Source organism: Adiantum capillus-veneris, chromosome 17 (assembly GCF_014529385.1).
Source record: "Adiantum capillus-veneris isolate H3 chromosome 17, ASM1452938v2, whole genome shotgun sequence".
Classification (NCBI taxonomy): domain Eukaryota; kingdom Viridiplantae; phylum Streptophyta; class Polypodiopsida; order Polypodiales; family Pteridaceae; genus Adiantum; species Adiantum capillus-veneris.
In genome coordinates, this window is record NC_140947.1 from 149,948,660 (window position 1) to 149,975,110 (window position 26,451).

The 26,451-nt window shown below is 41.7% G+C and overlaps 1 protein-coding gene across 2 annotated transcripts in view; it reads left to right on the forward strand.

Moving 5' to 3' along the window:
* The window catches only part of LOC147438317 (uncharacterized), an 89,099-nt gene extending 69,761 nt beyond the window's left edge, over window positions 1–19,338 (forward strand). Inside the window, exon 4 of one of the 2 annotated variants that reach the window (XM_086486108.1) lies at window positions 18,650–19,338. In XM_086486108.1, the coding sequence (XP_086342234.1) occupies window positions 18,650–18,778 (129 nt within the window). In that variant the 3' untranslated portion in view covers window positions 18,779–19,338. Of the gene's footprint in view, window positions 1–12,781; window positions 13,234–18,649 lie in introns of those variants that run through there. The other variant, XM_086486109.1, reaches the window with a different exon arrangement.
* Window positions 19,339–26,451: the final 7,113 nt, after the last annotated feature.

Genomic DNA, 26,451 nt, shown 5'->3' on the forward strand with positions numbered 1-26,451 from the left:
TCAGTGCATTTCCATCAGATGCTGTAAGAAGAGCTGAGTCCATTGTATTCTTCAAGAAGTAGATGTCTCCTGACACTAGACTGTCATCCTTTGCAATAGTGTTTGTCACATTTATTTCTTGAATCTTCACTGAGGACTTGTTCTTCTCACCATGGTCTTCAGCTTTTTCTTTGCCTTTTTCTGCTTTCCATTCTCTGCAGTCTCTTTTCATGTGACCCTTCTTGCTACAATGGTAGCATTCTATGTCACTCTTGCCTTTAGCACTGCGGGACTTGCTACGAGACTGATTCCTCTTTCCACCTTTGTACTTTTCTTTGGTCCTTCCCCTGACAACTAAGGCTGTTCCTTTGCCTTTGTCCATTGTCTTTCTATTGGTTTCTTCAGTAAGCAGACTTCCTTCTACACCTGCTATGTTCAAACCATCTGGAGGTGCAGAATTACTCAAAGCTGTGCGAAAAGTGTCCCAACTTTCCGGCAATGTGATCAACAGGAACATAGCTCTAACAGGTTCATCAAACTTGACACCTTGAGCTGACAACTGACTATAGATTGTGTTGAATTCATTCAGATGATTGGACATAGGTGTCCCTTCTTTCATCTTCAAGTCAACAAGCTTCTTAAGCCAGTATACCTGTGAAGCTGCACTCTGCTTCTCATAAAGATCACTCAGCTTTAACCATGCTTGATAAGCCGACATCTCGTCTGCTACATTGAAGTAAACGCTTTCTGCCAAAGTCAGCATAATGGTAGAAAGTGCCAATTCATCCATTTCGCTCCATTCATCTTCGTCCATATCTTCTGGTTTTATCCCCTTGAGCTTTATAGGTTTTATCTGCTTCTTTTGTACCAACACATGCAAAATCCGCTTCTTCCACAATGGGAAATTGGTTCCATCCAGCTTCTTGATATTGTAAAGAGCAGTGTCCTGTGATCCAGCCATAGCTACGCTTCACAGTGGTTTACTTTCCTGGGAAAAATTCGGCAGAGTTTCCCCTGTAAACTGACCTCTGAACCAATATCAACCTGTCAAATGAACCAAGAAAGCTTCAGATTCTGCATAAATTTCGGCAGAGTCTCTTTTGTAAAATGGCTCTGGTGTACTCAAAAAACAGACCAAAAAACAGCTCAAAAAACACCGTCTCTCTGACATTGTAAGCTGCGGGTAAACCTGTCCTGCACCTGTACTGTCTCTCACTGTCCTGTCACTGTTCTGTAAGCATAGACTGTGACAATGCCTCAACGGCAGTAAAGCAAAGATGCAATCCCAACTGTCTAACTCACAGTCAATACATCCTAGCTGCCTATCTAAGGGTGCTCGAGGGATCGCTCCAAGACCCGTATCACCGAAAGGATCTCAACATTCGAGAATCCCCCAGCTCAATAAAACCTCACTCGACCCTCAACAAAGGCTGCAGTAAATCTGACAGTACATAGACTTCCCACAAAGTCATACATCCACAAATTTCCCACTGTATGCTGTAACCGCTGCGGCGGTTGTTTGCTGCGTGACTCACAGCCAGCAAACCCTCAACAGACATACATCATCTCTGACAATACATCCCATGTGGAAGTAGCTGCAATGTCAGGATGAAATCTGGAATATCAAGCAGCAAACACAAGCTACCTGATGAACTAGTGGATGTTGCCTACAGTTTGTGTGTAGATGCGCCCGTGTCGTATGTGACACTCCTCCAAGAACTGTGAGCCGTCCTTCGATGTGTAGACAGCCACAAATCAACACTCTGGGAGTGTCGATATCCTCAGCACCTGCAGTCGTAGGCCGAAAAACCCCAAATTTGCAGAGTCGGATCTGTACCCGTTGAGACCACGTAGTCGAAAATGGCCTGCGCAGACCTTTGTCGAAGCCGAACGGTGGCCGAGATGACCTCAGAATGAAATTCTGACAACACCGAGCCCTTCGGGTGATCCCACGAGATTTGGGGCCGTGTCTTCGCCTGTCGAATTTCACTCCAATCTGAGCTGGTGGCTCTAGCCTCCTGCAGTGCTGCCCCGAGCCTCGATCTGAGCTCTGATACTAGTTGAAGGAGTACGAGCGGAAGTGCGACGCGAGAGAGAGTGCGAGAAGAAGAGCACGATGATATGGTGAACTCGCTCTACTGTAATGTGTAGAGCATAGTGAGTTCTTATTAGGTTTTTACAAAAGAATATGTGTACATCCCTGGCGGCCCGCCCACTTACCTGGGCGACCACATTGGGCTTTATACCCCAACACATGCCCCAACCACGATGGTCGGGTCATCATCGATGGCAAGGTTATCCATTAGGGACTCGCGGAGGGTGCATTTGTTTGAATCAGTCTAGGTCACGTTGGCATTTGCATTTTAGCTAGCCCTTGCACATGGCGTGATGGCCGTGTGTTATAGTCCATGTTGGAGTCTTTAATCAAGGAAATTTTTCCAGCCTCACAAACTTTGAAGACTGCCAATGCAATGTGGTCCAAGCTCATCGTCGAGATTCTGCGATGCGAGCGGTCACCCTCCTTGGATAGTTATTTTCAATCAAGTTTGAAACCGGAAGTTCCATGCAGTCTTTTCTAATAAAGGCGAAGATTATTCATGATCAACTATCGGCTATGAAAAGTGCATTGACTAATACTCACTTAGCTGCCTTGCTACTCATGAAATTGAGTGAGGAGTACAAAACGGTGTCTAGGGACACTTGCTTGCAATCACTAAGGAAAAGCTTGAATTTGATGATGATCTCAGCTCTTTTCTCATTTAGGAGGAAGTCGTGTTAATCACTCAAAACAAGATTTGAGTTTCTAGCAAAGGTGGTGAAGCACTTATTGCTTTGAGAAGTCCACTAGCGTTGTTATAATTGTGGAAAGCATGGTCATTTGTCTTGGGATTGCAAATCTAAAGGCAAAGGCAAAAGCATGACAAAGGACAAAGACAAAGGCAAGCATGATGAGGAAAGCAATGATAGTGACTCATGAAAGAACACGAGGGGGTCTGCTGGTGTGCTAGAGACTACACTGGCAAGGGCTCCAACGTTCTAGTGAGGTGGCCGTTACCGCCGCTTGCTTCAGCCGGAGAGAGGCTTGCGAGCGGCAGAGAGGAGCAAAAGGAGCTCCCTACAAATGATTTGGACCCATGTGTTGGAGTTCAAGTTATCGGTGTTTGAACACGTGGGTCGAAGTTCAAGGGACATGTATTTGGTAAGGAATCAATGTGACGTATACAAAACACTATGGACGTGCACGCTAATGGCCAAATTATGGACAACATGTGTTCCAAAAGTTCATTGACTATGAATGTTTGGACGTGATGTGTTCACAGCTCACGAATGGGGATTCTTGGACATAGTGTGGTCTATAGTTCAATTTTCTGTTAGGCAAATGCTCAAGATGGCATTCTTCCTAGGTGACACGTTGATAGTAGACAACTGCTTTTGGGGTGTCCAGTAGATAACTGCTTTTTGGGGTGTTCATGGTAGGTTCATCGTCGAGTTGGTCTTCCTACTTATGTCCACTATGAGTTGCAGAGAGGGTGTTAAAGTTATGGCATCTCAAGTGAATGGCCCAGTGTGATCCCAATATTTATTCTGGCTTTAGGTATTTATTTTACTTAAATGTTAAAGTCTTGGGTACGTCAATTTTTTGAGGGGAGTATATAAGCACACCTAGCCCCCATTGTATAATCAATGATCATCAATCCATGCCCAGTTGGTTGGTTCACCAGTCTCTCTCTCTCTCTCTCTCTCTCTCTCTCATCCTCTCCCTTGGCTCTAGTAGGCTTCTGCATTGTCGACTTTGACAAGCCACCCTGCACCTTCCCAACAGGTTTGCCCTCCGGATTGCAGCCTACCTTGTATAGTGGCTCTCTCTCTCTCTCTCTCTCTCTCTCTCTCTCTCTCTCATCCTCTTCCTTGGCTCTACGCTTCCGCATTGTCGACTTTGACAAGCTGCCCTGCACCTACCCAACAGGTTTGCCCTCCGGATTGCAGCCTACCTTGTGTAGTGGTTGATGAGTGCAGCTGCCGGAATCCCCACAACTGCATCCGATAGCCCTATGTTAGTGTCTGTCCTGTGCAACAATCGACACCAGTGCATGTGTGCAAGCTGGGAAGCAGGAGTGATAGCATCCAAAGGTGAATATAAAGCTCTAATAATCACGAGTTCTATAGTTCCCAAAGAGGGAAAAAGAGGTATATATCACGATGGTCGAGTCATCATCGATGGCAAGGCCATCCAATAGGTACTCGCGGACGGTGCATTTGTTTGAACCAGTCTAGATCAGGTTGGCGTTTGCATTTTAGCTAGCCCTTGCACATGGCGTGTGTAACAGAAGGGCACCTGCGATTCTACAAGATAGTTAGCCACGATGGAATCTCATGAGCTCTCTGGTTTGGTGGTTAAAGTGAGATAGATTCCAACACGTACGGTACAGGCCACTCTAGCCTTCTTCTCTAGAAATTTTTGAGGGTTGCCCTAGGAGTGCTATACCCGCAAAGCCTTCTTTTGGCTCCATTGCTGGGAAGTAGTGTTGTTTACTTTAAAAAGTACCAGGTTAATTTGTGAAAATATTGTTGTGTTGTAGTAGCTTTGTGTTGGCATCAATTAGATCTCTGCATTTCCCTGTGTTTGGTGTCTATATTTCAATGCCATTCCAATGAGCTACCACATTACTATGTTGCATGTTGCTTCTTGAACTTTTTACATTTTCATTGTTTTGGTCTTACATGGGTCATTGCAACAATTGAAAATCTGGAAAACTCTATATTTCTTATTGGAGTTGCTTGATGTTTCATATATGACTAATTTGAGTTAGCTTTCAAGCATTTTCTACATTTCTTTTAATTTTTGACCTCCACTCAACATGTCATGTGGTTGACCACAATTTAATACTTCTATTTTCTTGGCAAATTGTAAGATAAATCAGCCTAGTTCTGCCGGAACTCACAAAAAACCATCCTTTAGTGTGTTTTTCACCACTTAAATGTATGGCATCTCAAGTGAACTGCCCGAAGTGATCCCATTATTTATTTTGGCTTTTAGGTATTTACTTTACTTATTTGTCAAAGTCTGGGTGGTAGCTCAATTTACTGAGCTGGGTATTATGTGACCCCTTGCCCCCATTGTACATCGTATCATTTATTCATTGCCAAGGTTGATTGGTTCACGAGACTCTCGTGCTTTCTCCCCTTGGTCTCTACACTTTCGCATCGTCGACTTTGACATGGTATCAAATCCTTGGTGGATCAAGGCGGCCCGTGAAGAGAATCCGTGAAGAGCTTCTCCCTTTAACTGGCGGAGCCATCCCCCCACCCTTAGCAGACGGCGTTGTAAAATGCTGCATTTTTGGAGCCTATCGGAGTCTCTTTCCTATTGCCGTAGCGTTTTGAAACGGCGACTCCGCCTTGTTCCCTTTCCGGCCTAGCATTTTGAAACACTAACCTGACCGACCCCATTTGTGCCCTGCCCTCCCTGTGCCACAGCATGACAGCTAGGCTGCGTTTTGACATGCTGTTCCCACCTTGACGATGACAACACCGAGATCTCCTCCTCCCCTTTAGCAGCGACGCCTATTGTCACCCCCACCTTGTGACCCAGCCTTTTAAATCGCTGTGAGCCAGCAAGTGGTGGGCGGTGTGTTGCTAGAGGAGAGGACAAAAGTGAGTTTCATAGTGACTTGGAGATGAGGGATTTGGAGAGGCTTTGGAAAGGCCCCTTACAAGGACTTCGAAGGACGTAAAGAAGCTGCCTGGGGGAGCTGTTTTCGAGGCCCATGGTAAGCTGCATTGGAAAGCTTTGGTGAAAAGCTTGAAACCGTCCGAGGCCCTTTTGGGAGTGTCAAGCTTCGAAGCTATCATCCCCCCTTGTAGATTTGAACAAACGGCTTGGATTACTAGAGGTGCGAGAAGGTACTAAGCCTAGATATTGCAACTTCAACATGCCCTCCCCTTGCTCGAGCGCCAGCGACATCAACGACCAAAACCAACAAAAGGCTATGGATAGCAAATCAACCACCATCTAGTTAGCGGCCTATGGATGGGCGAAGTTCTCAAGGAAATCGTCGTTTTGTTTGGCTCAGGCTTGTGAAGCCAAAAGCAAATGGACGAGTTCGCTGGAGGGCAAAGGCAAAGGCAAGCTTGACAAGGACGACAATATCATTACTTAGTTAGCTGCCTCGGTACCCACGAGGTCCGACAATTGTTGTTATAAATGTGACACGAAGCTTTGTTTGGCTCGAGAGTTTGAAGCCAAAGACAAAAGCAGGAACTCACAAAGAGACAAAGACAAAGGCAAGCTGGACAAAGATAACGGTGATAAAGATTTGAGAGAGAAGATCGGCATGGCACACGTGGCGGCGACCATAGTGGCCATGACACCAGATTTCTAGTCATAAGGCAATTGTTGCCACCAACTTCAGCTAGAGAGAGGCTTGTGAGTGGTAGAGAGGGGTAAGCAGTGCTCCCTAAATTAATTTGGACACTTGTGTTGGAGTTCAAGTTATCGGGTTTGAACCCGTGGCTTGGAGTTCAAGGCACATGCATTTGGCAAGGAACCAATCAGACGTATCTAAAACACTATGGATGAGTGCACCAATTCATTGTTGTTGGTCGGATTATGGAGAGGACGTGTTCCACAGTCCATTATCTTGGAGTATTTTGGATGTGATGTGTTCACAGTTTGCGAATGGGGATTCTTGGTAGTGTGGTCTACAGTTCAAATTTTCTAAAAGGCAACCAATGCTCAAGATGGCATTCTTCTAAGGTACAAAGTTGAGGGTAGCAAATCTGAGGTGTATCCAACATGACAGCAACAAGAGGTGTATCCAGCATGACAACTGTTGCTGGCGTATCCATGGTTGCTTCTTCATCGACTTTGTCTCACGATTTATGTCCACTATGAGCTGCAGAGAGGGTGTTAAGAGTTATGGCATCTCAAGTGAACCACCCAAAGTGATCCCATTATTTATTTTGGCTTAAGGGTATTTATTTTTACTTATTTGTCGAAGTCTGGGTGGTAGGGCAATGTACTGAGGTGGGTATATATGTGACCCCTTGCCCCCATTGTACATCGTATCAGTTATTCATTGCCAAGGTTGATTGGTCTCTCTCTCTCTCTCTCTCTCTCTCTCTCTCTCTCTCTCTCTCTCTCTCTCATGCTTTCTCTCCTTGGTCTCTACGCTTACGCATCATCGAATTTGAAAATTGAAATAAATTCATACATGTAAGTTTATATCCTACATTTATTAACACAAAACCGGGATAATTTAAAACGAGTCCTTTTTCTTTCTGGTTTGGGTGAACACTTGTTCTGGTCTTACTTTTGAAATATATACGACAATTTTTTTTTGAGATGTTCAAGCACTATATAAGACCTTCAAAGGCTCTCTAGCTCGTTTGATCGCTTTATTTTTGCGATCATCACATCTTTAGCTCACATTTGTAGTAATAATTGGACGAACACCTTCTCCATCATGGTACTTCACCACAAATTTCTACAAAGCCCTATGATTTCTGTGTGTTAGGACAAAGCTATTACAAAGCTAAAAAATGGTGATGCCTTTTTTGTGTCCACACTTTTGGAATTGATTATTTTTAGAAAATCCTAACTGTTGGAATTAGGGTTGCAGAGAAACACACACAGCTTGGAGAAGACGAAGGAAGCTCAAGGCACACAATAGAGAGTGTGTTACTTAGTGTGCAATGGAAAGATGGATAGCCCTAGAGTGATGGGCGTATATACAATGCGCGGGGGAAAAAACCTCCTAAAGAGGGAAAAAATGCCCCGGCGGTCCTAGTGTGTTCACACACATCACTACCACATGTATATGGTAACAAATCCCCTCGGAGTGATGCGGTGAACGAGAGTTGGCACATGAGTAAAGGGAAGTGCCATGCCCTGAGGACAGGATCAGTCCACAAAGGGGAGTAAGCCCAAAGCTTTGCGGAAAGCTTCAAGCTTCTCACGAGACAATGCCTTTGTGAATAGATCTGCAAGGTTGTCTTGTGTTGGCACATAAGCCAAGCTGATCTCTCCTGCTGAGAGCCTCTCCCTGACATAGTGGTAATGCACCTCAATGTGCTTTGTGCGAGCATGAAAAACTGGGTTCCGCGCAACTGCCAATGCGCTCTGACTGTTAGTGTAGATAGTGTTGGCAGTGTCCTGTCCAACACCCAAATCAGCCATAAGGCGTCTGAGCCATACACACTCAACCGTAGCTGTGAAGACTGTCCTGTACTCAGCCTCACAACTCGAAGTGGCCACAGTAGGTTGCTTCTTGCTCAACCATGATATACATGAACTGCCAAGCATGAAACAAAAACCACTTGTGGACACTCGCGTGTCAAAACAACCAGCCCAATTTGAGTCCGAAAAAGCATGTAAGTCTGGAGGCAATGATCCCCCCTTGGGATAAAACAAGCCAAGATGTAAAGTGCCACTAAGGTAGCGGAAAATCCTCTTGACAGCCTGCCAATGCTTAGACCTTGGGCTATGCATAAATCTGCTGACTTGTGAGACTGCAAACTGAATATCCGGCCTCGTGTTGCATACATAAATGAGGCAGCCAACAGCAGTTTGGTAAAGAGTGACATCAGTAGGATCACCAGCATCATGTAGACTCAACTTCAAACCTGTTTCCATGGGAGTGGCAATAGGTTTGCAATCCTCAAGTCCAAACTTACATAGCAATGTCTCTATGTAACTTTTCTGACACAAGGCAATACCACCATCACACTGCTTAAACTGTATACCAAAATAATGATGCAACAGCCCCAAATCTTTCATCTTGAAAGTAGCATTCAAATCAGCCTTAAATTCAACAATATGTCTCTCATTTGGTCCAGTGATTAGCAAATCATCAACATAAAGAACCACAATGAGAAGTACATCACCCTCACGTTTTACATACAATGTGCTTTCTGTTGGACTGTTACGAAAGCCTTGTTTGACCAAATGCGTGTCAGCTTTCTCATACCAAGCACGAGGAGATTGCTTCAACCCATACAAAGCCTTGTTACATTTGCACACTTTGTCCTCTTGTCCTTTTATGACAAAACCGCGAGGCTGCGTTACATAAACTTCCTCAAATATGTCACCATTCAAGAAAGCAGTAACAATGTCTGATTGATGTACATCCCAACCAAAATGAGCTGCCAATGCACATAGAAAACACACAGTAGTCATACGACAAGTGGGAGCAAAAGTCTCTTCATTAGTCTATGCCTTTTTGTTGTGCATAACCTTTTGCAACAAGTCGAGCCTTATGGCGATTGATCTCACCATCCGGCTTGCGTTTCAACTTGTAAACCCACTTCGTACCAATGGCCTTTTTGCCAGGGCGCAAATCACATAAAGTCCATGTGTCATTTTCTATAAGTGCATCATATTCTGATTGCATGGCAGCCATCCAATTTTCTGAATTCTGTGCTTCATCAAAAGACAGGGGCTCCTCAACATCATGTAAACTAGACACAGCCAAAGCATAACAATCTGATGCATATGATGCATGGCAAGAGCCTGAACGAGTACGACTAGACAAAGGTGCATCCAATTTACTATCACGCAAAGTGTGCCCCAGCCATTTTGGCATACCTCTAGCCTGCTCATTTTCAGCCCTTTCCTCATCAAGTACATCATGTACATGTGCATCAGTAATAGGCTGATCTAAAACATTTTCAGAAACCCCCATAGGCTGTATATTTGCCTCATTGGAACTTACATTCGTATTTCCACCACTGAAAAGAGGCAACAAAGTGTCATAAATGTCCTGTGAGCTTACATTACTGTCTCTAGTACATGACAGCAAGGGCTGAACAGAATCTTCCACAAACACTACATCCCGAGAAACCAGAATACGTTTTGTTTGCGGATTATACAACTTGTATCCTTTGCTTTCAGCACTATAACCAACAAAAATACATTTGACAACCTTATCATCCAATTTTCTGCGCTGCACTTGTGGCACCAAAGCATATGCCAGACAGCCAAAAACACGCATGTGCTCAATAGAAGGTTTTCTATCATGCCATGCTTCATATGGAGTAATAGACTGCAAAGCTTTCGTAGGACACCTGTTAAGTACATAAGTGGCACACAAAATGGCCTCAAGCCAAAAAGAATGTGGCAAAGCTTGACTTTTGACCATACATCGTGCCATTTCCGTCAGTGACCTGTTTTTCCTCTCAGCAACACCATTTTGCTGAGGTGTATAAGGCACTGTACATTGGTGTTTTATCCTACGACTAGCAAGAAAGGCATTAAATTCATGAGACATATACTCCCCCCCTCAATCGGAATGGAGGGTGCCCATAGTACATTTCGACACATTTTCAGCCATAGCCGGAAATTGTTTGAAGCACATAAAAACTTCGGACTTCGCTTTAAGCGGAAATACCCATGCATGCCTAGAGTAATCATCTATGAAAGTCACGAAGTACAGGTAATTGCCCAAGGACGGAGTTTGCATGGGCCCACAAACATCACTATGTACAAGCTGCAACCTGCATGTGGCCCGAACTGAACCATCCTTTGGAAATTTAGAACGCTGCATCTTACCCAAAATACAGCCTTCACAAACATGTTTGATAGGTGCTTCAAGAGGCGGCAAAGAAGCAACCATATCAGATTTCTGCAAACGCAGCAAACTGACAAAATTCAGATGACCAAAACGTGCATGCCAAAGTTTTGCATCTGAAATAGCCCTTGAATCTACAACAGCATTTGCAAAATTTTGTCCTTACTTGTCATACAAAGTGAGCTTATACAGCCCACGGCACAAAAGGCCAGATGTAACAATTTCATCACCAACTGAGATCATGAACTGTACATCTGTCATCCACAAATTTGACTACAAGTCCAAGTCTAGCAAGTGCGGATACAGACAAGAGATTCTTCTTGATCCCAGGTACATAAAGTGCATCAACAAGTGTAAAGGAACTGCCATTAGCAGCAGTGAACACAATCTTTTCAACTCCCTGAACTGTATAAGAGGCATTGTTGGCACAAGTGACTGAATTCCCATGAGGGACAGACTCGAGAGAGGTAAACAATTCACGATGTGAGGTAATGTCCTTTGTAGCACCACTGTCGAAATACCACACATGTGAATCTGTAGCAACTGACAAGCATGCATCATGGACAGCATTATTGTAAGTGCACTTTGCGCTAAACGCCCATTCTGCATCAACATCAGCAACACCGTCTCCTTTCACAGAAGACTCAACAATGGCTGCATTTGTAGTGGAACCAGCATTTGCAATGGAACCACCCTCTTTTTTCTTAGCCTCTTTGGCCTTCAACTTAGGACACGACTTGATCAAGTGATCATTGGCTTTACAATAATGACAACGCATCTTCTTTTGCCCTTATCACTAGAGTTGCCAGACGAAGTGCTGCCAGCAGAAACATTAGGAACATAATTTTTGCCACTCGCAGCAGAACCATAAGAAGTGGCTGCATTACTGTTACCACCCTTTCTTTGAGAAGCAATAAAAGCCTGTTCAACTGCACGCTGCCTAGTCCTGTTTTTTCTGGAAAGTGACTCTTGCAACAGCAATGTGCATAATGCATCAAACTTGACAACTTCAGGATTTCCTTGGGTCATAAGTCTCCAAGTACTAGCGAAAGTCTGGTAGGAATCTGGTAAGGCATCAAGAACAGTTTGCACAAGGGAACTATCTGAAATGACTTCACCTGCAGAAATAAGCTGCTCATTGATATCCTTGACACTAGCAAGGAAAGTGTCCATATCATCTTCCTCATGCATAATCTTCGACTCCAGCTCTTTACGCAGCAAAGCAATTTTAGCTTTATTGCGGCTTGCATAAAGACCTGCTAGAATATCCCAAGCCTGTTTTGCAGATTTTGCTGAACGGATGTGAGGAACAATGGTGCGCTTCACAGACAACGCAATCAATGCATGAGCTTGCGCATCCTTAATATCCCAACGAGCTTGTTCTGCCGTAGGCAAAACAACTCTAACAGCTGCAATCCTTGCAGCAAGACCTGCAACATCCTCAACATCGCCTACATCCTCAGAACCAAGACGTACATCAATGTCCTGCAGAATGTTCCAGACACCCTTTGACACAAGAACATGTTGCATCATATAAGCCCACATAGGGTAGTTGTCCTCATCCAACCTGTCCTCAGCAGCAAACATCTTGAACACATCTGTGTTGTTGTTGTCAGCCATGGTAAATGCTGCACCTGATGTGAAAACTGCCCGAAAATAGGAGAAACGGAGCGGGAACAACCTGTTCTATATAGCACAAACCGTAGAAGACTATAAGGCACCTGTTATGCAGAAAACGACACTGACAGAAATTCTGCACAAAATGACGAAATAGCCTGTGCAGTATTGCCTGTAGTGAAAACGGAGGCCGAAATGAGCCCAAATCAAAATTCTGAACAGACCAAGCTCTTCGAGCTTACCCAAAATTTTTGTCGACCTGCGAACGCTCACCAAAGCTCATTGAAATCTGAGAAAGTGAGCAGGTGTGTGCTGGAGCAGCTGGCGACTAAGCGCGGGTGGACGTGACCTGCTTTGATACCAATTGTTGGAATTAGTGTTGCAGAGAAACACACACAGCTTGGAGAAGACGAAGGAAGCTCAAGGCACACAATAGAGAGTGTGTTACTTAGGGTGCAATGGAAAGATGGATAGCCCTAGAGTGATGGGCGTATATACAATGCACGGGGGAAAAAACCTCCTAAAGAGGGAAAAAATGCCCCGGCGGTCCTAGTGTGTTCACACACATCACTACCACATGTATATGGTAACACTAACAAAGCTTATCTTTGTTGCAGATTTGTAGACACGTCCAACCTTTAAGATCAAGTATCCCCAAGCTGGACTCCATCATGTCAATATTAAGCATGGACAGTGATATGCCAAATGTTTGAAGAAAGTGGGAATGTTGAAGGATTTCTTGAAAATGAAAACAACTCGAAAAAGTTTTGGAGATACGCATTGTAAAGAGCAAATCTTCACGCCTTTTCAACTTTTTGTTATAAAATGCCAATGTGAGCCTTCACTTCGTTAAAAAGCAGAATCATTTCAAAGCGTAAGGATAATGCACTTAATGCTCTTCTCTTTTTGCCATGTTAAAACATGCCATAGAGAAAAAAAGAGAGAGGTTTACAAAATTTTGATTGCCTTTGTTAAGTTTGCAAATGGGTCCCTTCACTTAAGGACCTCATGACTTTCTTTAAATGTCTTTCTTTAGTTTGTAAGTTGTCACTTCATTTCGGTTGGCATATCACTATCTCTGATGGACATCTTTAGATACTTGATTTTGAAGATTGAACATGTTCAGAAATCTACAACAAAGATTGATACATAATTTCAAATCGTACAATTGGAAACTTTGAAGGAAAGTCCTTAAAAATGGAAAACTTATGTCTTATTCGAATAAACTATTAATTAAATAAGAACAAAGAAAGTTACCTCTCTCTCTCTCTCTCTCTCTCTCTCTCTCTCTCCTCCCCCCCCCCCCCCCCCCCCCCCCTCTCAAATGAATGAGTGTAGAGAAAAGGGAGATGAGATAAATGTTCTAAACTGATTGAAGGCAAAATTGAAAGTGTTTTTAGATTCAAATTGTTTGCCATCTATTTTCATGGTTGATTTTTCATGAACTTCACAAGAATGATCGAAGCCCCTTAGGTCTTGTGAGTTCATCAAGCTCTTTGCTTTCATTGGCTATAGGAACTTGGTCTTGTTGAAACAAATCTTTGCCTTGACACCTTGTTTAGCATTTATGTTGGATACCTTAATTTCATTGTTGAGTTTGCAACACTATAAATGCCTTGTTCCAATTTCCAGGGGATTCCCATTCAGCAATTTTTTTTGTGGCATTTCTATGACCTTTTTTGTCTTGATCACATCTATGTGTGCTTTCAAATTTAAATAACTGGGGTTCAGTTTTCTTCTTTCCTCTTTTTTTTTTTTAATTTGGCAATGCTCACAAATCGTGAGTTAGTGAATCAAAACCAAAATGAATTAAACATATACCATGCTCATACCGAGCTACGGAGTCCATAAGCTCCTCGGTTCAAAGTAATGGGCTTTTTACATGGAAGCCCAAAACCATAACAAAGCCAGATACCAATAGTGAGTGCCACCAGGCGGCCACCCCCTCACAGAGGGTGGACCGTGCCCACACCGGCTACAAACAAAGCTTTAAGAAACATATTTAAGAGGTTACACATCGCCATTTCCAAATGGGCACCTGTTGAAAACATGGTGGCCCAATTGAAAATGGCGGGCAGGGCTTAAGTGACGGTTATAACACATTGCCATCTTTAAGAAATGAAAAAGGAAGGCGCTGATTGGTCGAAGAGAATTGGCGACCCCAAAAAAAATTCACCTGCGTTTTGGCGTCGAGCTGGCTGCCAGCAAGGAAATGGCGTGCGAGGATGTTTAGCAGTATGCGCCATTTCGCAGTTGGACACGCACGATCGGTGAACGCAAAGGAAAGTAGCGGGCATTGCCGTAGTGCCTTCGTCGAAGGGGGAACTTGCACAGGAGCCATCTGGGCCATGAAAAAACGGCGTCAGCCATAGCGGGAGGAAGAAAGCAAGCTGCTAGGCAAAGTACCCCCTTTGAGCTCACGCCTTCCCTGCCCACTCCGGCAGACGCACATTTGCGCATTAATACATTTCTTCTTTGCTTGCTTAGGGCCCCTGTCACACTGCGACAGGCGGCCATTCCACTTTTTGGAAGACGGGCAGCCTTTGGCTGTCACATTAGGCTATAGAACAAACAATGCCCACTTCTCCCAGCAAATCAGCTGTAGCCAAATGGTAAGGCGTCCTTCTTCGGGCCGACTGACAAGGCTCGAAACCTATGAGTGTCATTCGCGCTTATGGCCGCTTCAATAGAAAGTTGGACGCCATCTCAACATGGCCGCAAACACCCCGTCCCAGTGTGACACGGGCCTTAGTTTACATTAGAGAGTCAATACAAGAAGGGTTTTGCGCCCCCGATGCAAATTTCATTTAAGGGTATGTGCGACCTTGCCTCCTGGCTGACAAAGGAGTCAAGCACGCACACACACCTTGGAAGATGCACGCACCATGACGAATCTTTGTAACGTAATGTAAGTTCTCCTTTAGCACATATTTAATGTTCTATTTCTTTTTCAAAAAAAATGTTTCATTGAATTATTAAAATCACCTCTTGTTTACACATATTTTATAAATTTTTAAAAGTTGTACACTTACATGAGACTCTCTCTCTCTCTCTCACTCACACACACACACACACACACACACACACACACACGCGCGCGCAGAGAGCTTGGTAAGCTATTGTTATTTGTTTGTAACAGGATTTTTTAATGCATTTTTACTAACTTAGCTTTTATCATCTTTTATTGTAGTAGAATTTGCTTATATGGCATTAACAAAGACAATGCACTCAATCTCAATACTATAGTGTTTATCTTGTTTTCATCTTGGTTCGTTTTGATTGGTTAGTCATCCTCAATAGAATGTATACAATGAAAAAATTTATAATGAATTATTGACCTACCACCCTATGGCCCTTGGGAGAACTTTACCTCTACATTTATTGAGTATCCGAGTGTAGCCTCCCTATCTTAGTTGGAGTTCTTGTGGCACTAGTTCATGTGACACCCATGTGTATCCTATGTGGCATTTATGCATTTCACTAGAGTCCAAGAGGCCAAATATAAGACAAATGTGGCATAACTTGCACTCACAATGCCTTTGTGCGCACTTTTTCAATATGGGAGATTTCATGGTTCTCTCGCTCAAATCCATTATTTTGCGCTCTACTAACTATTCAATTTACATTTCACTACATGCTCTTTGCACAAAGTGACACTACTAAACTTTGTGTGTGTGCGTGCGCGCAAGTTAAGGTCGTAGAAGCACTAATGGAGAATAGAAGACCTTGACAACCGTCTACAAGCATTAAGTCAATGGAAGTATTTAATAGATTTGATTTGGACAATAGTTGATGGATTGCCACCTCCATTACCATTGGAAGCTAGGTTCTCATGTAGACAAGGAAGAGAAGGCATAGAGAATATGAGTTTGTGAACAATTACAAATGTGGAGAGAAGACTTTTGCTCATCACAAATGGGCAAAACAGTCAAGGAGGTGCTTGTTGAACGCGTATATATACACTCTGAGCAACATTTTTGAGCACCACCAATAGGTTTCCAACGAACAGACCAAACTATGCATGTGCTAAACAAGAGATTTTTTTGTTCACTCGTGTACTGTGTGATTAACTTGATGGCTGTAGATATCTGCAATGAAGACTGCTAGACGATGGAATACATAATGGGCATCTTTCATGTATTCCATGCATCGATAAGTGAGCTTCTCTACAACACTAGCACGAGAAGAGCACTGGCTAAAGGGGGGTGTTTTTCTACGATCACTTTACTAATGCTCTTTGTTTTGTGCTTGGCTTTGGCACACTCCGATATCTCCCACCACCTCGAAAGGAAAGTCCAGACTGGGCAGTACTTGCCTCTAAAACCTCTGAGTGCTTCAAACTAAATCTCCATCAAGAAATATAGAAGTGCTTAAGACCAAATGTTGCTAGTCGTATGGTACATGTCTCCATTTTCATGCCCATGAATGTGTTTATTGACTTCTTCCATGACAAGGAAGACTGCTACCATGCTTATTTGCAAGCCAGAGAAATGCCTTGATTATTTAAATGATTATTGGGATATCCATGATTCTGATGGTATCTTGTGCAAGGTGGATATGAAGTCTACTGTGAGTGCATGATATCCTCTCAAAACTTCATAGCGTCCTTCCACTACTTAAGATGGCATCGAGTACATGACAATTGGTAGGTGTGGACCAATATTTATCTGGTGACATGAACAATCCGGTGAAGATATTTGAGGTATGGTGTGGACATGACCTGGTGACAATTCTTAGCATTCGAGGTAATGTCACACTGCGACAAGTGCCCAAGGATTTGGAGAATGATGTTGACCTCAACTTGCCTCCAAAATTTCTTTTCCAATGCAACATGTGAAGGGTAGTATGTTTTACAAGTAACATTGTTGTTGCATTTATTTCTTTCCCATACGTCATTGTCACAATATTTTGGTCTAATCTATATGTTGGATTAACTCTATCGTAAAATTCTGCTAGAGAAAGGAGAAGAAGATAGTTTGTGCATAGATAAGAGATAATTGTCTATTTGTGGTGCAATGCAACTCTCAATTCAAGGCATGATCTTGATACAAAGCACCATGATGCTGTGACCTACAATTTTGTAACAAAGCTATACATAACAACTCTATGATTGTTATACATACGTCAATGCAAAAACAAGACTTCAACTCCCTTCACCTTATACAATTTAGGTATGACAAAACACTTGTCTCAATGAAAATATCCAACAATTAAAACATATTGAGCATCATGCTCCTCTGAATGAAGGGTTAAGGTGATAGATATGACATCAAATGTCCATCAATATGGTACCTCTCTCAATAATGAACGATAATTTCAATGTGAGGAAGAAGTGGAAGACGGGGGGGGGGGGGGGGGGGGGGGGGGGGGGGGGGGGCGATGAAGAGGGGATGGCTGACATCCACAATCAACCAATGGCAGAATGCATGCACATGGGCAATGTCAAACCTCTACTCTGACTTAGGCAATTTTTTGACATTGCCTTGCTTGTGTGGGGGTGTGTTTTCTATTTCCCCTTTGGCCTTGATGAGATTGCCATTGTGGGACACAGTGAAAGGGAACTCACTAAGATTCTAGTGCAAAAATATCGTGCATTTCAATGGACATAGTATCTGCTTGCACTCTTGTCAATTTCAAACCTCTCTTAGAAAGTTCAAAATGAGTTTGCTATGTTGGACTCATAGGTTTAGATGGTTCTCACTTCCTAGAATACTTCATGGGTGGACGAAGTCGATTGGTTTCAAACCATCAACATGGAGACATTGAAGTTTTTTCTTCTCACACACAGTGAAAGTAAAATCCTTCCTTAATAACATTGCACATGGTACATATATGCACCTCACTTGACCTTACTAAGTCAGTGTAGAGGTTTGACATGGGCAATGTCAAACCTCTACACTGACTTAGGCAATTTTTTGACATTGCCTTGCTTGTGTGGGGGTGTGTTTTCTATTTCCCCTTTGGCCTTGATGAGATTGCCATTGTGGGACACAGTGAAAGGGAACTCACTAAGATTCTAGTGCAAAAATATCGTGCATTTCAATGGACATAGTATCTGCTTGCACTCTTGTCAATTTCAAACCTCTCTTAGAATGTTCAAAATGAGTTTGCTATGTTGGACTCATAGGTTTAGATGGTTCTCACTTCCTAGAATACTTCATGGGTGGACGAAGTCGATTGGTTTCAAACCATCAACATGGAGACATTGAAGTTTTTTCTTCTCATACACAGTGAAAAGTAAAATCCTTCCTTAATAACATTGCACATGGTACATACATGCACCTCACTTGACCTTACTTGTTAAAACAGGTCCCAAAAGCCTTGTTGTTGTGGCTCTAGAGCACAAACTTGCTACCTTGCAAACTCCTCACATGGTTTCCATGGGAATGTGCGGACGTTAGTGAAGTCTGTTTTTGAGTTTTTGGCTATGAATTTATTTTCCATGACAATTTTTTTGAGTATGTCAGCTCATGATTGCTCGTCAGGTTTGTTCAAAAGCTCGTGACTACCCTGGACCCACTGACCCAAGGAAGGACATTTGGGATGAGATGACATTTTTGAGTTGCAGGTGCCGAAACAAGACAATGGGAATTCTTGTGGTTGGAGAGTGTTAGCCAAACCATCCAACACTCAGAACCATCCAACACTCAGAACAACCTCGTGCATCATTTGTCCCTCAATTTGCATACATATGCATACAACACCTTGTACTCATTACTGCTCCAAAGCTTTCATAGAGCAAACACTCTAAGAAATTAACCATAACTTATGCATTATAGATCTAGTAGGAAAATTCTAGGTTTTGGAAGAAACTTGAAAACAATATCAAAAAACATATGAACACAAGATTGATTCCTCACACATCTATGTGAAAAATCTCCACCAAAACAGGGAGCTGTCTTGGAATCACAGCATGTAGAGAGGAAAAGACAAGAGCCCAAACTGTCATCCACAAAGGAGAAGAAGACCCAATGACCAAAACTCACAAAAATTTGATAATAAGCTACCCCTTGGTTGCTTACGACTCAATTAACTTATATACAAGAAGCACCTCAAACAAAAAACACTTGGGAACATAAAGTAGATCGCTAGCTAGCACTGAGAAGTGACTTTCCTTGTGTGTACATGTGATTACTAAAGTATGCTAAATAATCCAACAAAAAACAACCATGTATTCTTTTGTCACATCATTTCATGTCCATTTGTATAAATTTATAAAAAGTATGGTGTTCAAAGGGTGTGCAAAAAGTTTGGTGTTCAAAAGGCATGCAACAACATGTGGCACTTTCCTTGAACCATTTTAGCTTTAGTCCCAATCTCAATTGCAACTCACTAGATGGTGGCATCCCAAGGTAAAGGGCATGGTTGTATGGTCAAAATGGCTATGCATGTATGAGCACTTTGTTGAGTTGTTGACTTATTGCTCGTGGCTCTCTCTCTCTCTCTCTCTCTCTCTCTCTCTCTCTCTCTCTCTCTGCTCTCTTCTCTTCATTCCTTCATGGTATTAGAGCAAGAAGGTTGCTTGGAGATCTACAACACACTTTGGAGGCTGCTACAACTGTTTTCATCACAATCACTTGAGTCAATTTGTTGTGTTTTATACATTAGCCCTTAGTTGTAAAAATTCTATCATGAAAAACCGTGTTTTTGTCCCTTGTATGCAAGTTCTCACCTCCACTTGCATGCACCCTCATTAGAGTTCTGTTTTGTAAAGTGTTTTTTTTGGTCAAAAGTTGCACCAAATTTGCTTTTTTTTGCTACCATTGGAGCTGAATGGAGACCTTTTATTGCAAAACCTCAAGTCTAGTTCTCACAAAGAAATCCATAGCTAGTGAGATGTGGACCCTATTGAGTAATTGTGGTAGTAGTTCTCCACTTCACCCTTAGTATTTTCACTTTTAGCATTGGATCATCTTCCACCAAATGTACTTGGTGAATTCCAACTAGAATATGGTCAAGCCCTTCCATTCTTTATTTTCATCCTTGAAGAATCTTCTACACATTTAAAGTGACACCCCTTATGTGGTGTTTGCTACGATCACTTGCAAGTCCATTCAACTCACCCTTGGTGTGTCTCTCATTGACGAATATCAACATTTTCAACCCCTACACAGTAATTTTTTGGTGAAAATATCTATCCTCATGGTGTTTTTTCACTTGCAAATTGTCTTTCTTCCCAGTTCATCATCTTGTCTACGAAAGAGAAAAAATCTAAAGGCAAAGTTTTGACGGTGGGTTGGTACATCAAATGCGACGACTGGTTCATCTGCAAAGGATGAAGGCACTCAACCTATGACAAGACTCTACTTCTATCAGATTCTCCATTGCATGGTATGCAAGGATTTCTCATCAGAGATACCATCTTCGCATGTTAGTAGGTGTTCATACCTTCATCAAGAGGAGGTGGTTGGGATCTAGGAGGGCCACTTAAATTGTCATGGGCTTAGAAAGAAGATTAAGCAATGTGCAAATGAGTGTGGGACATATGGAATGAAATAGGGGGTTGTCAACACTCTAATAAGATGCCACATAAAGATTCTTTCAAATGGAACAATGTGGGAAAAGAAAAAGAAAAAAAGGTTCATGGGAACAAATCCCACTACTAGTTTTGGCAGCCTTTGCAAACCTCCTTTAATAAAGCATAGAGCTTAAAGAGAAATAGTGTGGGCCATTGGATGATTTTCAAATCAAACGCTAGAAATAAATAGGAGCCTCTTCTTAAGTTTTGAATGGAACCATTCGATCATGGTAAAGGTGTGGAACAAGGGAGGGAGTGGTAGCCTATGGGTTTAAAATCAAGGGCTCAAAAAAGTGGGCTCCATGGTAAATGCATATATGTGGAACAAGGGAGGGAGTGGTAGCCTTTGTGTACAAGGGCCCAAAAAGGAGGGAAAACCCCATTGTCCCTCCTTTTTGGCTTGCTCCAAAGGGGTAAGGCCTTAGTTTTTTGCTAATGAAAAATAGAGATTTTTTAAAAAAACACACATTTTTTTGATCGGTAGTTCAGTTAGTGGTGGGCACTCATTGTGAAGAACGTTGTCAAAGACATGATGAAGTGTCAATTTGGAATCTGGTGCTGAACCCCATTAACTTCTTTGATATATTTCTAAAGAATATATGAATTGGAAAGCAAACTCCTTGCTCACTTCGCCTTCAGAGGCGCCATGGTATGCACATGATCTGTACTATGCTCTGTGTTCCATTGACTTGCCCTATGAACTTCCTTTAGAATCTCTGTTCACCCCTACTAGTCGTACCTTTGTTGACACACTTTAGCCCCCAACTCCTTGCTCGGCCATCGTTCCAACTCCGCCAATTGCTCCCTCTGTTCAGTCGCACCACGATGTTGCTGGGAGAAAAAGACAAATAGATGGATAACTCATCAAATCAATTGTCAAAGTGAAAGGTCAAGAGGTCTTCTTGGGTGATTGACTTTGCCCCCAACCAACCCCTCCCTAGTTTTATAGCCCCTAACCTAGAGACAAACCCCGTGCATTGTTTGTGTGTGGTCGTGCCCACTTGTCCTAACACTACTCCCTAATGGAAAAGAGTTTTTGTCCTTGAAAACAAAAACAAAAGTATAAATCACTTCTGAAGCACACTAATTTTTTCTCAAGTGGCACCTTCCTCAATTCTATCTTTCCACTTGCTGATAACTTGCTGGCGAACATGATTACATGTTTGTAAACTGTGATGATCCAAAATCCTTTTTGGCTCGTGAGGTTGAGCTAAAGTCGTGAATGTGTTGGCAGATCTAATTTTTAAACACACTCACCAATCCTCTTATTTATCTGAAATGGACCTTAATACATAAGTGGAAGTTTAGGTGAGAGCCAATTTTCAAACTTTTTGAATGCTCTGGAACCTTCAGAAACACCCACTCTCGCTCTGTGAAGGAGACTTGTCTGCGTCTTATTTGCAAACTTTTGTAGCAGTCCTAAGCTTGCTTAACATTGCTCTTAGCAATTTTCAATGTAGCAAAATGTTCTTTTAATAAATCCTTAGCCAAGTGTTTGTGTTCATTACCTAATCGTATGGAAACTGGAGATTGAGGTTGATAACAACCACACATGAACATAAATGGGCTAAATCGTGTGGAAACATTCTTTGTACTATTGTAAGAAAATTTCAAAATAGGTAGATGGTCTTCCCAATCTATTTACTTTTACTAACATAGGCTTGTAAAATACCTTTTAGTAATTGATTTACTTGCTTAGCCTATCCATCTATCTAGATGTACTTAAGTTACGATCAATCTCAAACTCATGTACGCCATTATGTAAACCTGGCGAGTTATATTGTAATGCATATGTCTTCATAATATTAGGATGACCTGCACTTGGATTGTTATGACATGTAAAAAGAATTTTGTGCCTATTGTTTGAGTCCATGAGTACATATACTCCCCTTGTTGAGTAGATACACATCACTGATAGAATTTTTTTTCCATTGCTATGTTTTTCTTATGAAAAAGTAGAACTGTGTATAAGTTAATTGCTACACTCACAATAGAGTGAAAAGCATCCCTCATTTTTGCATGAGACCACACCATACTATACAACGGATCTTGCTCACGCTTCCTTCAAAGAGAGATCAAGAGTTCACTCTTAATTTCCATGAAAGGAAGAGCATTAATTTCTAGCATGTAACTTAAAGCATCAGCTACCATGTTGTACTGACCTTTACGATACTATAAAGAGCAATCATACACTTGAAGGATCTTTGCCCATCTAGCCTTTTGACCTTCAAATTTGATTGGTGAACCACTTAATGCTTTGATGATCAAACAAGATCTCAAACTCTGCACACATAAATAATGCTTCCATCTGCAAAGGACATGTATAAATAAAATGCAACTCGCGCTCGTACATAGAGTAATTTTGTTGAGCATTTGATTTCTTACTTTCAAACGAAACTAGTTTACCTCCTTGAGGTAGTATTGCCAAGTAAATGACAACCTTGACCCTTCAGCTGGTGAGTCATAGGCACATCTATCTTAGCATAATTTTGAATGAACTTGCAGTAATAGCCAATCATGCCCAAAAAAAAAAAAAGCTCTTCTAAATTTTTGGGATAAGGCCATTTTAAAATAGCCTTGACATTGTTAGGATCCATCTTAAGATTAACAAGCATACTATGGCCAAGATATTGCACCTTTGTTTGCATAAACGCACATTTTCTTTTCTTGGCATACAAGACATACCTCTTAAGCAGATCAATAACATGTCGTAGATAATCTAAATGTTTTTCCTTAAAACTATTGTAAATAAGTGCATTGTCTAAGAAGACAACTACATATTTACCCAAAGAGACATATTTAAGAATTTTGAGAAAAACATGCAATTTTGGGACAATTCTTTGTGATAGTGATGTTGAGTTGTGGAATTGTATTGAGTGTGAGGGTTATATTGCTATCAAGGCCAAGGCCACTATCAAGTTATTTGTGAAACTAGTGTTAGAATTGTTGTTGCAATATGTGAGGTTGCATTGCTATCAACTAATGGGTGTGACGGTTGCATTGATGTCATATTTTGGATTCTTTAAATTCTTTGTGGTACTAGTGCTTGATTTGTGCAAACATTGTGCTTACATTACACACACCAATCATCAAAACAAAGACTTTGCAACACACCACACAAAGACTTTGCAACACACCACACAATATACCAAAATCACTTGAACAAGAAAAAGAATATATAAATATGCAATCCATAAATTAAACTAACTTTCAAGGAACATCTAAATGAATAGTGTTTCTCAATTCCAATTAGACATTACATTGTAATATGATTCTCAAAGTTTGGCCAATATTTGCTTCTTTAATACAAAACTAGGATACTCTTTTTCATTCATCCCTCCTCCACTCCACTTACATTTGATGGATCTTTTGTATTTTGAATTATATCCTCTAGTTGTAGACTTGCATTGGCCTTTGTCATCACTAACTTTGGGATCTTTTTTGTTACGAGGCCTAGATGATGCAGCTAGTGTCTTCCTGGATCTTTTTTTATTCTCTTGTTGATACTTGTTTCAACAGTCTCTTTAAACTTCCTCATTGGTCACAATTTTTCTTCTTTGAAATTGGTGCCCAATACTGTATTTCACCCTTTTGTATTGTGATGATTCCATCTCTTGATCAGCTTCTATTGTTGTCACTCCTAGCCAAATTGGAAAGTTTGCATCCTAAGTCGTACTAGAATGATGTCACCCTTTTCCATATCAAGCAAGGCATTGAACTTCTCTATAGGTTAATTGCACATCAATTGCAGTAGTGAGCATCATTTTTGTGCTTATTACCGAGAAGAACTATCATGAGATTGCCAATTCAAAGCAAATTTTGGGTTAGAATTATGCTATGAAGGATGTGGGAGAGGCTAGTCATTTTCTTGCTATGCATATCAAATGCGACATGTCAAAGGGAATTCTTGAGTTGTCTTAAAAATCATACATACACAAGGTCTTGCATCATTTCAATATGCAGGGGGAAAGCATTGAGTACCCCAATGTTGGCATGTGTGAAACTTAGCAATGATGATTCCTCTAAATCAAATGCTAAGAAGGATGGCATGGCTAAGAATTTGTGTTCCTTAGCTGTGGGTAGTCTCATGTACGCAATGGTGACTATGAGGCTAGAAATTGCACTTGCAGTAGTGGTGAGTCGTTACATGGCTAACCCTCACAAGAAACATTGGGATGAAGTGAAGTATAACTCAGGTACTTGAATGGTATAACAAGTAGGTGCTCATGCAGTCATGCTTCAAAAATAGTGATGCATCTACCATTGGATACATAGATGTAGAATATATAAGGAATTTAGATGATACGAGATCTACATCTGGTTATGTTTTCATATTTGCTTGAGGAGCTATCTCTTGGAGATAGCTCATGTCTTAAGAATGACACATCATCTTCCACTAAAAAGGTTGAGTGTTTTCGCATGAGAGGCCAGCAAGGAAGCTTTATGGTTGGCATGTTTAATAGGAGAGCTGGACAAGGGTCAACATATTCCAATGCTGCATTGCATAGAGTCCCGTGTTTTATTAAAAAAAAACACACATAGAGCTAAGATATCACTTCATGCGGGAATTTTAGGCAAACTAGCGGATCAAGCTTGTCAAAGTCCATTCGAATAACAATTCTATGGATGCTCTTATGAAGAGCTTAACGACGGAGAAATTTTCACATTGCATAGACTTGATGGGTGTTGGGTATAGCCATTGTCATGCTTCACAGCTGTACATGTTTTGTACATAGTTTTGTTGTTTTACTCCACTGATGTAGTGTTCTAAGTTTGCAAAGGACGGTTCAGTTAGGGCCACATGCAGGTTACAGCTTGTGCATAGTGATGTTTGTGGGCCCATGCAAACTCCGTCCTGGGCAATTACCTTTACTTCGTGACTTTCTTTGATGATTATTGCAGGCATGCATGAGTATTTCCACTTAAAGCTAAGTCCAAAGTATTTATGTGCTTCAAACAATTTTTGACTATGGCTGAAAATGTCTCGAAATGTACTATGGGCACTCTCCGTTCCGATTGAGGGGGGGGGGGGGGCGGGGGGGGGGGGGGGGGGTTATATGTCTCATGAATTTAATTCATCTTTGGCTAGTTGTGGGATAAAACACCAATGTATAGTGCCTTATACGCATCAGCAAAATGGTGTTGGTGAGAGGAAAAACATGTCACTTACAAAAATGACATGATGTATGGTCAAAAGTCAAGCTTTGCCGCATTCATTTTGGCTTGAGGCCATCAAGTGTGCCACTTATGTACTAAACAGGTGTCCTACGAAAGCTTTGCAGTCTATTACTCCATATGAAGCATGGCATAATAGAAAGCCCTTCTATTGAGCACATGTGTGTTTTTGATTGTTTGGCTTATTCTTTGGTGCCACAAACGCAACACAAAAAATTGGATGATAAGGCTGTCAAATGTTATTTTGTTGGTTATAGTGCTAACAGCAAAGGTTACAGGTTGTATCATACACAAACAAAGAGCATTCCGGTTTCACGGAATGTTGTGTTTGTGGAAGATTATGTTTAGCCCTTGATGTCATGTACTAGAGACAATAATGTAAGCTCACACGACATTTATGACACTTTGTTGCCTCTTTTCAATGGTGGAAGTACGAATTCCAATGAGGCAAATGTACAGCCTATGGGAGTTCTGAAAATGTTATAGATCAACCTATTACTAATGCAGATGTACATGATGTACTTGATGAGAAAAAGGTTGAGAATGAGTAGGCTAGAGGTATGCCTAAACGGATGTTGCATACTTTGCATGATA